We start from the raw sequence: 17,682 nt of genomic DNA, 5'->3' as shown, positions 1-17,682 counted from the left end.
GCACCTAGGGTGTGTGGTAACACTGAGGGTGGGCATCAGGCTGAGGGATGGAGGACCAGATGGGAGAAAGGACAGGGAGGGTTTGGAAAAGCAGGCTGCGAGGGGGCAGGCTGTGTGGGGATGCATGCTGCATGGGGATGCAGGCTATGTGGGGATGCAGGCTATGTGGGGATGCAGGCTGCATGGGGATGCAGGCTGTGGTGACCTCCTTGTGCCCTGTTTCTCCTGCAGCTACATCTGGCAGCACATTGAGATTGGCTATGTCCAGGGCATGTGTGACCTTCTGGCCCCGCTGCTGGTCATCCTGGATGATGGTGAGTGTATCCCTCCTGCCCTACGGGAGAGGAAGGTTCAGCCTCTCTTGTGTCTCTGTGGACTGGGTCAGGACAGGTGCACAGCCTGGTGAACGCATCCCAAACCCAGTAGTAGCATGAGACATCCTTGTGTCCCACAGTGCACCGCACTGAGGCCCAGCTGGCTGTGCTCAGGCACTGCTTGACCATGAATAAGCACAAAGAAAAGCCTGGCCCAGATGGCTATGGTCCCTGGTATGAGCTCTACCAAACAGTGTAAGATCAAAGAATAACTCTTCACAAGCTCTGAGGAGGAGGAGGAGGAAGAGGAGGAGGAGGAAGAGGAGGAGGAGGGAGAAGGAGGAGAAGGAGGAGGAGGAGGAGGAGGAGGAGCAGGAGAAGAAGAAGAAGAAGAAGAAGAAGAAGAAGAAGAAGAAGAAGAAGAAGAAGAAGAAGAAGAAGAATCAACAAACTAACTCAGTTCAACAAGATACAAAGATTTATACAACATGCCCAAGCAGGGTTTATCCCAGAACCGCAAGGGCAGTTCAGTGTCTAAGCATCCATCCGTATAAGCTAGCACCTGACCATAAAAGCCGGGCAGGGTGTGGTAGCCATGCCTGTGGTCCCAGCCCTCGGGAGGTAGAGGCAAGAGGATCCTTGACCAAGGTGAGTTTAAGACAAGCATGGGCTACATGAGGCCTTGTCTCAAAATTTAAAAGGGGAAAAAAAAAAAGGGAAGAAGAACTGGAAAGTAATTAAAATTATCTACGATGGGTCCTGGTCCTGGATGATTTAGGATGAAAATCCAAAGATAAGAAAACAGAACACGTGAGTCCATTGGGGCTGTAGAACGTAAGCAGAAATACTGTTTCTACACAGCTGAGCTGAACAATCCCAAGGTGAAGTTAAGATGAGTCCGTGTGTCACGCCTCCTGAAGAAGTGTTTCCAATACCTCTGAAGGGCGTGGCTTATATATCTTACAATATCGAACACCACAAAACATTGTTGGTCAAAGGGGAGGAAACATAAAGGGTGGAGGACATCTCCCATCACGGCTGGAAGGCTTGATGTTGGCGTTGGCGAGGAGCACTGTCCTCTGTACCGTGTACGGACTCGGGAAAGCCCTGTCAAAATGCCCGGCTGCGGTGGTAGGATGGCTCAGTGGGTAAAGGCATTGTCACCAAGTCTGGTGACCTGAGTTTGATCCCTGGGGGCTCACAGGGTGAAAGAAGAGAACCGACACACACACACACACACACACACACACACACACACACACAGAGAGAGAGAGAGAGAGAGAGAGAGAGAGAGAGAGAGCGCTTTGGTGCCTCCACCAAGACCTGCGCCTCCACCAAGACCTGCAAACAGGTTCTGGGCTGCAGCCCAGAGTCCAGAAAGGAGCCTCGTTCTCAGTCGACACTGCTGACTGAGCAGATTTCAGAGTCAATTCAACTCCACGAGCTCAGTCCTTTCAAGGTACCAGCTGCTGCCGTGACAGGAAACACGCGTGCCAAAGACGGAAGACCCCTGCCTCACGCGCCACACATGAGAAACTCACTTGAACTTGATCCCAGAAAGAACCAAAGTGGTGAAAACTTCTAGAAGAAAACTTTCAGCTTGTGACTTTGCTGGGACAGTCGAGGCCAAGAAATGAGACCAGCATCATTGATGTGAAATCTTCTGGAGACCGTTTACTTGTGGTCAGTAAGCAAAAACTGGTCCACGGGGGACCAAGGCTGGCAGCCAAACTTGTTAAGCTTAAGAGTCTCCCAGGTCGTCCTGGTGTTGAAGGTGTAAAGGAGTCAGAGCAGTGGAGGCGTGGCACTGTGAGAGACGGAGGTCAGCAATACGTCAGGGTGACCGTAATCCTGACAGGTGGACCAGGCGATGTGCCGGCACCAGGGTGATGGGCTGCCGGACTATAAAGACGTCCCACAGTTTCTGTAATCTGTCCTGACCCTTTTTAAACCTGCGTGGGACCCATTGTCCATCGCCCTCGAGGAGCTTCCCAGTAACGCCATTCTCCCCAGAGTTAGTAAGAGAAACCAGAAAAAAACGACCAAGTGTTTCAAGTGCAGCCTAGTATGGCTCAAGTTTCTACACTGCCTTTGATGTCTGAGGTTCTGTTTATTTTTATTTTGCTATATGAGTGGTTTGCCTGCGTATGTGTCTGTGAGCCACGTGCCTACAGAGGAGGCCAGAGGGTGACTGAGCCCTCGGGACTGGAGTTACAGATGATTGTGGGCTGCCATGTGGGTGCTGGGAATCAAACCCAGGTCCTCTGGAGGAGCAGCCAGTGCTCTTAACCACTGAGCCATCTCTCTGGCCCCTGCTGTCTTAATAAATGTAAACAGATATTCTAAGCAGCATCTTCCAGAGGCGTTTGTTCTTCTTTACCTAGCATCAACCAAAGCCTTTGCTGTGTCCATGGTTGTTGTTGTTGTTTTTAAGTATTTATTTTTATTGTATATACATGGGTGTTTTGCCTGCATGTATGTCTGTGTGACGGTGTTGGGTTCCCTGGAACTAGAATGACAGACAGTTGTGAGCCACTGTGTGGGTGCTGGGAATTGAACCTGGGACCTCAGCATTGAACCTGGGTCCTCTGGGAGAGCCGTCAGTGCCCTTAACCACTGAGCCATCTCCTCAGCCGCTCCCCCCCGCCCCCAACAGTTGCTTTTGAGCACAGTGACTTCCAGACTTGAGGATTCCATGAACTGGGTAGAATTTCTGAAGGAAAGGATGATGGAGACCAACAAGGCAGTGTGGGCTTCGTGTCACAACCAGTGGGGACCCTATCAGAGGAGTGTCTGTGTCCGAGAGAGGCTGTGCCTCCCCAGCGCCTCGGAGGCGAGATCTGTGACGCCCTGAGGGTGGCTGAGCATCCGAGGGAGTGGCCTCCGCTGCGTCCTCCCTGCCGACCTCTGCTCCACACGGTGGTCTCTTCGGGAGCTCCGGTGCCTGAGGCCGTGGCCTTGCTAACCCTCTGTCTTACGCTGTCCCCAGAGGCCCTGGCCTTCAGCTGCTTCACGGAGCTCATGAAGAGGATGAACCAAAACTTCCCCCATGGAGGCGCCATGGACACGCACTTTGCCAACATGAGGTCCCTGATCCAGGTAGGACCCGGAGGCTTCCTGCTTTGGCTTTCGGGGAGACAGCGCGTGCCGCCGGATCATTTAAGATTGAGCCGTCTGCAGGCTGAGGGTGTGGTGCAGCGGATAGAGTGCCTGCACGCTCAAACTCCTAGCTAATAGTGTGATTCCTCATGACTTCTTCAGGCATCCTTCCTTTGATTTTGTCCTTCTGTGTTTATCTCCCCCACCACCGTCCTTCCCGAATTGGAGGCTTCCATCTTCCCCACCCCCCTTCAGATCACGTGGACCCCTCTGTTCCCCTCTCTGTTGCTCCCTGACCCGCCCCCCCCCCGGCAGTGGTCCCCTTTTTACCTTTCCTGTTCTGCAATGACTCGATGCCGTGGACTCGCATCTGGAGATTCAGAGCTAAGAGAGTCCGATGAGAGAGAACATACCATGTCCGTCTTTCTGAGTCTGGGTTACCTCACTCAATATGATCTTTTTCTAGTTCCATCCACTTAACCTTTGAAACTCATGGTTCCCTTTTCCTTTAGAGCCGAATCCTATTCCCCTGTGTGGATTAGCACTTTCTCACCCTCCATTTGTCCGTTGAAGGACGTTAGGTTGCTTCTGTCTCCTGGCCATTGTGGATAGAGGAGCAGTGGACTCTGGAGTAGGATGCTGAGGGCTTCATGTGTGTGCCAAGGAGTGCTAGAGCTGGGTCATACAGTTAGATGTGGTTTTAGCTGGTTGAGAGCTCTCCACACTGATTCCCACAGTGGCTGCACCCATTGGCGTCTCAAACTCACCAACAGTGAGTGTGCCCCTCTCTACCCCAGCCAGCATTGGTTGTGGGTTATTCTGTCAATCTTGGCCACTTGGACTGGGGTCAAGTGAAATTTTGATTTGCATGGCCTTAGCTGCCAATCAGAATCTACAAGAGGCAAGCCCAGTGGCCAGCCACGGGCTGAGCTCTGCAGGTGAATCCACGCAGGCTGGTACTCTTATGTGCCGTAGGAAGAGCTCGAGCCCAAGGTGGCTCTTGCTGCTGCTTTGGTGGGATTCAAAAAAAGGCACCAAATATTTTGGATACAAAAGGTTGGAGAAACAAGGTGACTTAGTGATTGGTGGACTATAGTTTGATCAATTGAGCCCACAAGGTACAAGGAGAGAGAGAGAGAGACAGACAAACAAACAAACAAAACAAAAAACAAAAAAAAAAAAAAAAAAAAAGAGAGAGAGAGAGAGACAGACAGACAGACAGACAGACAGAGAGACTACTAGAGATGTGGCCCAGCACAAGGAAAAGGACCAGAGTTCAGATCCCAGCACCGTGTAAAAGCCGAGCATGGTGGTGTGCTTTGTCGGCCCGTCACTGGGAAAGCAGAGGCAGCAATTCTGAGTTCCCAGCAGCCCTGCGTGAGGGTGCTGATTACTCTGAATCCTTGCTGACACTTGTTGCTGTCTGTCACTTTGATCTTAGCCGGCCCAGTGTGTGTGAGCCTGTCGACTTGTTCTAACTGGCTTTCCCGATCGACCCATGCTGGCCGCTGTCAGTCCTCTTTGGAGAGAAGTCTGTATGCACCGTTTTGCTCACTGTTGACCAGACCTGAGGGCTGACGGGTGTGCAGAGTGGGCGGGCAGCACGGTGGATTCTGCCATGTCCTCTGGCCCAGCCCTTTCCCAGGGAGAATGACGGCCTGCTCTCCCTCCGTCAGATCCTGGACTCGGAGCTCTTCGAGCTGATGCATCAGAACGGGGACTACACCCACTTCTATTTCTGCTACCGTTGGTTCCTGCTGGATTTCAAACGAGGTATGGACCACCACCCGCGGGCTCGTCCCCGAGTCCTTACAGTAGGATTTCTGGGGTGGCTATGATGGGGAAGTGGAGGCTGAAGAGGACACGGGAGTGAAGGGCACCGGGGTAAAGGCGGCAGAAGAGAGAACATCGTGGTGATGTATTGTGTACCCCAATAAAGTTTACCTGGGGACAGAGCCAGCCACTAGCTTGCCTCTATGAAATCCTCAGCCTGAAGAAAGCGAGTCCCTGTTTCCTTGTGTCTTATATATTGGAGTACACAATATATCACCACAGAACATTTGCACAGTCATCTTGGCACATGTCTTACCACAAAATGGCTATGCAGTAGAAGCCATAAAATCCCTGTTTCAGCAGGCGTGGGGCGGGGCTCACGCCTTAATCCAGCATCGGGAGCAGAGCCAGTCGATCTGTGATTCGAGCCAGCTGGTAAATGAGTTCCAGAAAGTGCAAAGTAACAAGAAACCTGCTAAAAAAAAACCAAAAAAAAAAAAAAATCCTGTTTCAGGGGCTTGGGAGATATCTCAGGCAATAAAGTACCTGAACAAGCATAAGGTCCTGAGTTCAGATCCCAGCATGCAAACAAAAAGCCAGGCTGCGGCTGTTGGGACGGTAAAGGCACTTGCCATCGAGCCAGATGACCTGAGTTTGATCCTTGGAACCTATTTGATTAAAAGAGAGAACCTAGTCTTGCAAGTTGTCCTCTGACCCCCACACATGTGCTGTGCTGTGTGTCCCCCTAACTTAATAATTTAAAAAATTTGGAAAGCCAAGTGCAGCCATGCATGTGGCATGTCTGTGATTCAGTGCTGGGGAGCAGACGCAAGGTGGCCACAAGAGCTGCTTTGAGCTCTGGCCAGCCAGCCAGCCAAATCAGTGAGCTCTGGGCCCTGAGGCCAGCCAGCCCAGCCAAATCGGTGAGCTCTGGGCTCCGTGAGGCCAGCCAGCCCAGCCAAATCAGTGAGCTCTGGGCTCCGTGAGGCCAGCCAGCCCAGCCAAATCGGTGAGCTCTGGGCTCCGTGAGGTGAGGTCAATAGAGGAGGACATTGACATCAACATCTCACCTCCACAGACATGCACATACAGTTGCACATGAACACACACACACACACACACACACACACACTCATAGATGAGGAAACTTAAGAAGTCAAATATGGAGCTAGGAATAGGGGAGCCAGGGCCCAAGCTTGGTTCCGCCCCTCTCTGGGGCCTAGTCCCTCCCTCCTGCCTTCCTGCTCAGCAGAGACCAAGAACTCTTCAGTTGAGGGGACTTCAAGCATATTTCACGATGGACCCAGAAGGGATGTCCCCTCTGAATGCATGCCATCATGCAAACCTGGGGTGGGGCTGGGAACACTTGATCTGTGTGGCGGTGTTAACCACCTACCCCGCGCTGTGCAGTACCACTGACCATGGCATCTCTGCTCCTTTACTGTGACCAGCAGGTAGGTCCCACGCAAAGGTGAGGTGTGGAGAGGCTGGAAAGGGACAGCACCAGCCAGCAGCCCCTGGCTGGTTAGTGAAGGGTTGGGACCCAATGCCAGCCTACTGGACTTGGTAGTCTTGCTCTTAAGGCAGGGGTTCTCGACATGTGGGTTGTGACCCCTATGGAGTTGACCGACCCTTTTACAGGGGTTGCCCTAACACATCTGAAAACATATTTCCAATGGTTTTAGGAACTGGAGAAGCAATCTCAATCTTGGCACTGATGCTGATTTTTTGCGCATACTGTTGCAAAATGTAGCCATGTAGGTTTACTGTTGTTACATTAAGACTGCTACCCATGCTACACTGTGCTTCAAGATAAAATTTCATCTATTTGTAGTTAGAAATAAATATTTCACAAAATATAATTACATACTGTTTTTGTGATTAATCACTATGCTTTAATTATGTTCAATTTGCATGTTCAATATATATCAGGTGTATATCAGGTATTTACATCACAACTTATAACAGTAGCAAAATTACAGTTATGAAGTAGCAACAAAAATAATGGACGGGTGTCACCACACCATGAGGAACTGTATTAGAGGGTTGCAGCATTAGGAAGGTTGAGAACCACTGTCTTCACGGCTCTTCCATCGCCCTGAGGCAGCAGCCAGCCTGCCTGTGTACTCGGCCACTGAGAGCCACACATGAACATTGCTGAAGGAGAGGAAAGACAGTAGTGTGGGCAGGTCAGAGACAGGTCCATGGCAATCAAACCCACACCTCTCAGATTCCTCACACAGGCACCTTAGACCAAGTCCATAAATGGGGAAACTCGGGCTTTGAGGGTCGGGTGGCAGGGTCTGAGTGTCTTGCCACCAGCCTGAAGTCTACCTGCTGCATGAGCGCAGGGCTGGTCTGGGACTGTCACCTAGGGAAGTGGGACACTTGCAGGGAAGACTGGTCCTGCACCCTGTCCTGGACCAGATCCTATGCTCATGTGTGTCATGTCCCGCAGAGCTGGTCTATGACGACGTTTTCTCCGTGTGGGAGACTATCTGGGCAGCTAAGCACGTGTCCTCTGCCCACTATGTGCTGTTCATCGCGCTGGCCCTGGTGGAGGTCTACCGAGACATCATCCTGGAGAACAACATGGACTTCACAGACATCATCAAGTTCTTCAACGGTACCAAGGGGCGGGGCTGGGCGCGGGACTGGGAGGTGGGGCTCCCCAGGTACGGGGCTCCAGATGCCAGCAGCTTGACAAGCCCCAGTCATTCCCCTGCCTCCACCCTGCTGCCTCCACAGCTCACCAGGGCATGCACATAACACTTGAGTGCTGGGACCTGAACCTATGTTCTCCGCTTGCACAGCAAGTGCCCTTACCCACTGAGCCTGTCCCCAGTCCTCTGTGCCCTCTTAGTGCCATATCAAGGGACCTGCTGGGATCTCAACATGCTCCAGTCCAGGTGCTTTTCTCCATGCTGAGGTTCGGGGGCAGCACCTGGCTCTGCCACTGGTTAGCTGTGCTGTGACAAGGTACTACCCGACCTCTGAATATCTACTTCATCCATGAAATATCAAGGTCTGCCCCACAGGAGATCGTGGGTAGGGAAAGCGGGCAGAGGGATGCTCTTGGAGTGGCAAGGAATAGGTGCTTAGAGTTTGGTCCCAGCGGGCCACCGAGTGTGGCCTTGTCTAAATGACGTCATGTTCTGGGCCTCAGTTCTTCAGGGGAAAAATGCTGCAAACACCTCTTCCCTCAAGGGAAGTCCCGAGAATTAATGACGAGATATGGAAAAGTCCTTCACAGGTACCTATCCCCGGGAGGGGCCCAATAAGCAAGGCAATTGCTGGTGTTATTGCCACTTACAGGGTAATTAAATGCTAAAAACGAGGGCTGGTTTGCGGCTCCATCACAGAGCACTGCAAACACTAGGCTCTGGGCTTCACCCCTGGCATCTCACCCCAAAACGTAAAGACCAAAGGAGGTTCCAGAAGGAGAAGAAAACCACCCGAGACCCACCTCAGCCACATTGCTAGGTCTCTTTCAAGTCAGCTTTTTCTTTTGGAGTAAGTTTGGATTTTAGTCATCTACTAAAATTTTAAATTTAGGACTTTTTTTTTTAAATTTACTAGGAAAGTTAGATATGGAACCAAGTGGTGTCATTTCTTAGTTTCCTTCATTTCTGTTGCTGATTTACGTGTTTCTGGAATGTTCAACACCAAAACTAAGAAATTAACATCGGCAGACTTTGTGAGTTTCACCAGCACCAGAAACCAACCAGGAAGCCACAGAGATTCAGTGCAGTTGTTAAACAAACAAAAGCAGCCCCTGGGCTGGAGATGTGACTCAGTTGATTGTTTGCAGTGTGTGAGAAGCCCAGCACCACCACACCCAAACAAACCGGGTGTGGCAGTGCAGCCGGGAAATAAACACAAGAAGGTCTGAAGTATGTATTTTCATTATCTGTCATCAGGTGCAGAAGGTTTGTGTTGTTTCTATTTTCTGGCTGTTGTGAGTAGAGCAGCAAGGACCATGGCTGAGCACATGTCTGCGGAACGTGATGTTGAATCCTTTGGGCATATGCCAAGGAGTGATCTAACTGAGTCAGAGAGCAGATTTATTTTCAGGTTTTTGAGAATTCTCTATACTGGTTTCCAGAGTGGCTGGGCCAGTCTGCATTCCCACCAACAGAGAATGAGCCCGAACCCCCACATCCTCTCCAGCATTTGTGGTCTGCTGTTCCATTGATCTTTGCTGTTCTGACTGGGGCAAAATGAAATCTAAGTTGTTTTGATTTGCATTTTCCTAATTGCTAGGGATGACGAACTTTGTCTTAAATACTTCTTAGCCTTTTATTTATTATTATTATTATTATTATTATTATCATTATTTTGGTTTTTTGAGACAGGGTTTCTCTGTGTAGCTTTGTTGCCTTTCCTGGAACTCACTCTGTAGCCCAGGCTGGCCTCGAACTCACAGAGATCCACCTGGCTCTGCCTCCCGAGTGCTGGGATTAAAGGTGTGCGCCACCAATGCCTGGCAAGCCATTTTTATTTCTCCTCTCAAGAACTCTCTGTGCAGGTCTAAGCCCCCTTTTTTAATTAATCAGATGAATTAGCGGCGAAGACTCCCTCCCACTCTGCGGGCTGCTTCTTCACTCAGTGGTTGTTTTCTTGGCTGTGCAGAAGCTTTTCAGTTTCACGAGGTCCCACCTGTCAATTGTTGACCTTAATTCTTAAGCAAATGGAGTCCTATTCAGGAAGTCCTTTTTTTTTTTTTTTTTGGAGCTGAGGATCGAACCCAGGGCCTTGTGCTTGCTAGGCAAGCGCTCTGACTATGCTTTCTTCTAGCAGTTTTGGTATTTCAAGCTTTACACTGAAGTTTGTCTTAGTTAGGGTTTCTTTTGCTGTGATGAAACACCAAGACCAAAGCAACTTGGGAGGAAAGGGTTAATTCAGCTTATGGTCCTACAGCACAGTCCATCACTGAAGGGAGTCAGGACAGGAACTCAAGCAGGGCAGGGACCTGGAGGCAGGAGCTGATGCAGAGGCCGTGGAGGGTGCTGCTTCTCATGGTTTGCTCCTCATGGCTTGCTCAGCCTGCTTTCTTACAGAACCCAGGACCAGCAGCCCAGGGATGGCACCACCCACAATGGGCTGCCCCCCCCCCCCCCCCGTGGTCATTTAAAAGAAAATCGTCCCCAAAGGGAGTGGCACTATTAGATGTGGCTTTGTTGGAGTAGGTGTGGCCTTGTTGGGGGAAGTGTGTCAGGGTAGGGGTGGGCTTTGAGGTCTCCTATGCTCAAGCTGCTCCCAGTGTCACAATCCACTTCCTGTTGCCTTCTGATCAAGAGGCAGCCAGCACCATGTCTGCCTGCACGCTGCCACACTCCCCACCATGATAATGGACTGAACCTCTGAACTGTAAGCTACCACCCCAATTACATGTTTTCTTTCATGGCCACGGTGTCTCTTCACAGCAATAGAAACCCTAAGACACCCATCCATCACTAATTAAGAAAATGCCTTACAGGCTTGCCTACATCCTGATCTTATGGAGGCACTTTCTCAGTCGAGGATGCCTGTAGCTTGGGCCAAGTTGACATAAAAGTATCCAGCACAAGGTCTTTGATCCATTTAAAGTTAGTTTTGTGTAGGGTGATTGATATGGTTCTAATTTCGTTCTTCTGCATATGGACACCCAGTTCTCCCAGGGACGTGGATTGAAGACACTCTTTTCCCCGATGTATGCTTTTGGGTCTTTGTCAATTATTTTACATGGCTGGACATATTTGCAGTCATGCCTGGGTCTTCTGTTTTGTTCCATTTTTTTAATAGGACCAAGCTGTTTTTATTACTGTGGCTCTGTAATATATTCTGAAACCTGAATGTTAATCCACCCCACCCCCCAGCATTGTTCATTCTGATCTGGGTTGCTTTGGCTATCCAGGGACTTTGTGGTTCCTTGTGGGTTTTAGAATGTTTCTTTCCACTTTTGTGAAGAATGGGATGGGGGTTTGGATTGGGATTTCACCAAATCTGTAAACTGCTCTTGATAAAGGTGTCATTTTTCACAGTGTTGATTCTACTAATCCAAGAGCATGGGGGAGAGGTCTTTCTGTTTTCTGGGGTCTTTCTCAGCCTTTCTTCAGAAGTTTAAAGAGTTTTGTTGTAGAGGTCCTTCACCTGTTTGGTTAGGTTTATTCCCGGATATTTGACTTTCTTTGAAGATGTTGTCAGGGGGAGTGTGTCCATGATCTCTTTCAGAGTATTTGCTGTAGGAAGGCTGCTGATGCTGTAAGTTCATTAGGTGTCCTGCCACATTGCTGAAAGTGTTGATCATCTCTAGAAGTTTTGTGGTAAAATGTTTAGCATGTCTTATATACAGTGCAGCGTCATCTGCAAATAAGAATAGTTGGACTTCTTTTTTTGTTTGTTTGTTTTTTGAGACAGGTTTTCTCTGTGCAGCTCTGGCTGTCCTGGATCTCACTCTGTAGACCAGGCTAGCCTCAAACTCACAGAGATCCACCTGCCTCTGCCTCCCAAGTGCTGGGATTCAAGACATATGCCACCACTGCCTGGCTTAGTTTGGCTTCTTTAGTTTGTGTCCATTTACTTTCCTTCTCTGGACTCTTACCCCAGCTAGTGCTTAAAGTACACATCGAAAAAGAGTGGGGAAGCCAGGCGGTGGCGGTGGTGGCGGCGCATGCCTTGAATCCCAGCACTCAGGAGTCAGAGGCAGGCAGATCTCTGTGAGTTTGAGGCCAGCCTGGGCTACAGAGTGAGTTCTAGGACAGCCAGGGCTACACAGAGAAACCCTGTCTCAAAAAATCAAGAAAAGAAAAAGGGAGGAGGAGGAGGAACAGTGGACAGTGCTCTCCTTCCTGATTTCAGTGGGGTGGCTTTGAGTTTTTCTCCACTTAGATGAGGTTGGCTGTGGGTCTCTCCTGTAGAGCCTTTATCACGGAGAGACAAGTCCTCTGAGTCCTACTCTCTCTAGGACTTTTATCATGAAGACGTTTTGGGTTCTGTGAAAGGCTATTTCTGAGGACCAGAATGTCTGCTGTGAGATCGTGTCTTCTGTATATGATAGGGGAGCTGCACCCCTGAAATCTAAAAGGATTGCTCACCTACACAAGACCAGAGCAGTGACAGCCCCTGTTGACAAGCCAGCAAGGACCGGTGAAAACCCGCAAGGCCGCCACCTCTAGATGAAGAGCTACGGGCAATCAATGGTGGCTGAGAGAGTATCCGTCTTCCCCAGGGATGAGCCCCCCTGTTAGGTTACCCAGTCTCAAATGATCAGCCCTAAACACATGCATATAAATGGACTCAGCAGGAAGTACTTATATGCACACCCATAGGCACACACATATGTAACAATAATAATTATTCTTGGCCAGGAATTTGAAAGGAATTGGGGTGGGGAGCAAGAGGTAGAAATTATGTAAATATAGTACTCATGAATGAAATCCTCAAAAAACTCAATTAAATTTGAAAAAAGAACCTCAACTGATCAGAAGTTCAAGGTCCTCGTCAGCTACACAGTGGATTCAAGGCCGGCCTGGGTCTCGAAGGACTGTCCTAACCCTCCACTTATCGATCCGTTCTTTCCCATGGCTGTTTATTTTCTGTAGTTACCGTTCACAGAACCCAGTTGTATCTACTGTTTCAAAAATTACCGCACGAGATTCTTTTCCGGGGCTGCAGTATACACCCGCGTGACTATCCTGTAATTGACTAAGCATCCTTTGCTGTTGCACATCTTGCTTGTTTCAGTTTGAAACTGTGATCGAGAACCCGACACATTCCACACCTCAGCCCAATCCTTCTGCCTCAACACCCCCAAGTTCCCAAACCTCCTCAGTCCGGGGCACCCCTAGCTTTTCTGCAGTATGCACCCCATGCAAGCCAAAGTCCCCAGTGGTAAGGAGTGAGGTCCAAACCGTGTGACACCTTTGTCCTGTGCTCAACACTCAGAAGCTGTTTGCCCCACACCACCTGAAGGAAACCCCACTTCCCTTCGTCCCTCACCTCGTGAAATCACTGGTTGTAGACTATACACACCTGTCAGGCCGTGCACGGCTTTGCACACCTCATGATGGGGTTACACACCACCACCCCCTCATTTCCTGCTTCCTTGAGACTTTCACATGGCCCTTGCTTTTTCATCCCAGCCATGTGTGTGGAGCTGACAGCGGCTGAGTGTTGCCGAGGTCCCCTCCAAATGCTCCACAGCCCACAGTGTCCCCGAGTTGACTAGGAACCCTAGAGGTACCTCAGCAGCTGCTTTAGGAACTGTGGTCTTAGCCTTCTTTCTCTTTTGGAAATGGTTTCTCTGTGATAAGGTCAAGCTTCCAATTATCCCGCTGTGTGCAAAGCCCTTGAGAAGCTCAGCATTTTGTGTGGCCCTTGATGTTTCTTCCTCTCTCATCTCCATGGTCCATGGCTTTCCTCATCCCCACAGACTCTTGAAGAATCTGCCACAGGCTTTATACTACCTTTTATTTTTGAGACAAAGTCTTGCTCTGTATCCCAGGCTGGCCTCCAACTCTCAATCCTCCTGTCTCAGCTGCCCCAGGGCTGGGATTACAGGTGGGCCCTGCTGTGCCTGGCCTGACACGGACCTTGTGAGGTAAATTCACAGACATTCTACCTTTGGGGAAAGGTGGAAGACACAGCCTTCTCCTAGCACACACTCTGAGCCAGCATCACTTCTTTACGTTTCCATGGTAACGTTGTGCCACGGCTTCCTGTCGCGACCATCATTTTTTTACAGCTGGGGAAGCTAAAGTCTGGAGGTGCATGCCTCCTCTCAGAGTCACTCTGTGGGGTGGGAACCCCCTAGAGTCCACACCAGGAGCCGCAGGGATCTCCTCCCGGGGCTGACCCACAAGTCGGCCGCTCACGAGGGCTGTCTTCTCTTGCAGAAATGGCTGAGCGGCACAATGCGAAGCAGATCCTGCAGCTGGCGCGGGACCTGGTGCACAAAGTGCAGATTCTGATCGAGAACAAGTGAGGGGCCGCAGCGGCAGGCATCCCTGCTGTCCACCCCTTCCCCTCCTGCAGCCCGGCACGAGGTCCTGCGTCTGTTGGACCAGTGCGGACTTCTGTACAGAGAGCCAGACTCTTGACCTGGGCCGTTGGGCGGTGGGGTAGAGAAGAGCCCGGCTCAGCCTTACGTTTTCCTGTTTGACCAAAGATTGCCCAAGACTGGGATTTCCCCCCTCTTGGGAGTTGGGGTTGTGGGTAAGTGGAGGTGGCCTCCGGGCCTGTTGTTCCTCTTCTGTCCCCTGTTCCTCCCTCATCTGTACAGGAGGCCTCTGGGGCTTCCTCTGTACCTGGCAAGGAAGGGCCTCTGAAGATGTTCCCGAACATTCCTGCCAGGCTGGCTTGGAGCAGGGTCTCCCTTAGGCATTTCTCACATTTGAAGTCCCCGATGTCTTTGAGCATCATCCCTGACTTCGAACCACCGGATGTCACCCGTACCGTCTCCCAAGGTGACCCAAATGTCCCTGCACAGCAGATGTGCCCCACCAGAGAACCACTGGCTTGGGGGAGGGGCTACCAGCTGTTCTCTTCATGCTGAGGTCTGTTCCATGGCCCTGTCAGAAGCACACGGCTTCCTACAGCCCTGCTGGAGTCAGATCTCACACTCTGTGTTTTCTGACTTTTCTCTGCCCACTGCCAGGAGACTCTTTTTTTTAGGAAGGCATCCTGTGAGTGCCCTGGGGATCCAAGCAGTGTTTGTAGGCGGGAGGTAGGAACTCCTGAGAACCCGACCCTTCCTACCCTCCCCTAAGGGAGACCTCACAGCCATCACCTGTGGGCCTGGGCTCAGAAGCCTGCAGATGTGTGTGTTTGTGGAAGTCTGCAGATGTGTGTGTTTGTGGAAGCCCTGCTCAGGTACACTAGTCTTCTCTAAGCACTTTGTTCTCTCGGGACAGAGGAGGGATGAGCCGGGGGTTGGCCCGTGGCGGGATTGGTCTGTGTTCCATGATGGTGAGCTGGGACCAGGGTTGGGGCTGAGAATGGTTCCTCTACACCTTCATACCAAGACCCACTGATCCACACACCGACCCCGAATGAGCTTTTGGACCTGCCCACTGTCCCTCAGTAGAGCGGTCTGGGGGTGCAGCAGAAATCAAGAGTCATAACAGAATCTCATCCCCAGGACCTACATACATCCTCTGGGGCAATCAAGGAATAGCAAGTAGGAATTCATAGAGAGGAGACATGAGTTGTTTGAAACATCCCCAGGGGGTGCCTTGAACCCCAACTCTGCAGGCTTGTGATGTCCTCTCTCGTCAGCCCTCCTGAGTTAAAACCTTTGCCCTCCACCCAGCGGGTAGGGTGGACAGAGAGAGAGTCCTGAATGGATCTCCATGGACAGCCCCACGTGTGCCCAGGGCAGCAGGAAGGGAGGCCACCCGGTGACCACAGTCGCCTCCCAGCCAGATCCCCGCCCCGGCTTCCCACGATGGGAGGAGAAAGGGTCGTCCGATAAACGTTGGTTTTGCCACGGGGCCTCTGGCACAAGGGGGTGGTATTTTAGCACAGCCGGGTCCGGACCTCCTGACCCTGATTTATTTTTGTAACTGGCCAGTGTGGAGTAGAGCACAAGATCTCCCTCCGACCCGCGTCGTGCCTCCCGAGCGCGTGTGCTTGTGGTTCTGAGTGCCTCGTATTTATTCCACTTACCAGCTGATGTCTGTGTGTTGTGTTTTCTCCTGTCCTGGCGCTGGGCCTCGGGGGAGTGTCCCCCCTGCCCAGGGAGTTCTCTGCTTAGTGTTGCCCAAGTGTCTTGTAAGTGTTTTCTGAAGAGGTGGCTCTATTCAGAGCAAATATAGCCGAGTGGAAAAACCTAAGTGTGGGTCTAGTTATTTTCCTGTTTCTTTGGGGTTTTTTGTTTGTTTTTGTTTTGACAAGGTCTCACTGTGCAGCCCTAGCTGGCCTGGAACTTGCTCTCTAGAGCAGACTGACCTTGAACACAAGAGATTCCTTTGCCTTTGCTTCCCAAGTGCTGGGATTAATGGTGTGTGCTATCACGTCCAGCATTTGTGTGTGGGGGGGGTGGACAGGGTTTCATGTAGCCCAGGCTAGCCTTGGCCTTCCTTTCCAGCAGAGGCTGGCTGAGACTGGGTTTGAACTTCTGACCCCCCTAAGTGCTGTGATTATAGGCAGGCCCTATCTCATCTGGGAGGCCCTCACCTTCTCATGTCAGCATGGTGGGACCAGTCACCTTCCCTCCCCCTCCCCCTCCTCTCCCAGGGGAGGCCCCAGGAGAAGGAGGGTTGGCCAAAGCGGGGCAGCGGGAGGGGGTGCTGTCCATTTCTGACCTTGGCAGACACTCTTTTCTCCAGTCCGATGACCAAGGAGGTTCTCCCTGACCCCGGACCCACGTCGTCATCCCTCATGTCCAAGTCCCTCACTGGGTGTGATTCTGCACACCACCCAAGGCACAGTGTCCCGCTCACCCAACCTGCCCCCACCTCCAGACACAGTGTCCGCCACCTCCAGAGGCACAGTGCCGCTCACCCCAAGGCACAGTGTCCCGCTCAGCTACGCAGAGGCACAGTGTCCCGCTCACCTCCAGAGGCACAGTGTCCCGCTCACCTCCAGAGGCACAGTGTCCCGCTCACCTCCAGAGGCACAGTGTCCCGCTCACCGCCAGAGGCACAGTGTCCCCCCCGCCACACCCCTCCCCCAGCATGTCCCCCACCGCACAGTGTCCCGCTCACCTCCAGAGGCACAGTGTCCCGCTCACTCCAGAGGCACAGTGTCCTTACACCAAATCACTTTTAAAACCACAGAGAGGAAGCCAGAACTTTTGGCACAGGCAGCAGGAAACTGTGAGAATGATCGTTTGAAATACTCTCTCTCCGCAGAGACTCTGAGCCCAGAGCCCGCTGCCCCTTCCTTCATAAAGCAAAGCCACAGGACGGACTCCCACAGTTACCCTCAAGGACACGCCGGGCCCCCCCCCCAGTGATCTAAACACCTCCCTCTCGGCCCTATTTCTTTAAGGGTCCATCGCCTCCTCCTCACACTAAGCTGGCAGCATTTAAGATTCGAACTAGGATGTTGAGGAAGAGAGTCCAGTGTGGGCAGCTTAGTGGGCAAAATGCTTAATAACCCAAGGACCTGAGGTTGGTCTCCAGGACCCACATAAAAAAGCTAGGTGTGGCTCTGCACATCTGGAATGCCAGTGCCAGAGAGATGGGAGATGGAGGGATCCAGTGGCTCCCTGGCCAACCAGCCCTGCCATTGAGAGTCACTGTCTCAAAACAGGTGGATGGTGTGTGAACGAGACTACGTGACCACTCCGTGGTATGGGAAGGGTGTATTGTTAGATGTGAGGGAGAGAGCAGTCGGAGGCATCAGGAAGGGTCCAGAGCAGAGGAAGAAGTAGGCTGAACAAAGCCAACCGACTGGACATGGCTGGGGCTGTCTGCAAGAGACGGGGAAATAACAGGGGTAGAAGACAGAGAAAACACAGTGAGATTAGCAGGAGCGTAGTGGGTAGTTAGAATAGCTACGCTATAAGAAG

At 51.4% G+C, this 17,682-nt stretch overlaps 1 protein-coding gene across 1 annotated transcript in view; it reads left to right on the top strand.

Moving 5' to 3' along the window:
- Positions 1 to 16,000, top strand: part of Sgsm1 (small G protein signaling modulator 1) — a 72,620-nt gene extending 56,620 nt beyond the window's left edge. The window contains 5 exon segments of the mRNA XM_037198605.1: positions 232 to 314; positions 3,304 to 3,413; positions 5,090 to 5,186; positions 7,645 to 7,812; positions 14,063 to 16,000. Coding sequence (XP_037054500.1) covers positions 232 to 314; positions 3,304 to 3,413; positions 5,090 to 5,186; positions 7,645 to 7,812; positions 14,063 to 14,151 — 547 coding nt within the window. The 3' untranslated portion in view covers positions 14,152 to 16,000.
- The last annotated feature ends 1,682 nt before the right edge of the window (positions 16,001 to 17,682 follow it).

This window comes from Peromyscus leucopus, chromosome 23, assembly GCF_004664715.2.
Source record: "Peromyscus leucopus breed LL Stock chromosome 23, UCI_PerLeu_2.1, whole genome shotgun sequence".
Taxonomy (NCBI): domain Eukaryota; kingdom Metazoa; phylum Chordata; class Mammalia; order Rodentia; family Cricetidae; genus Peromyscus; species Peromyscus leucopus.
The sequence above is the reverse complement of the archived record's forward strand: the minus strand, read 5'-3'. Positions and strand labels throughout refer to the sequence as shown.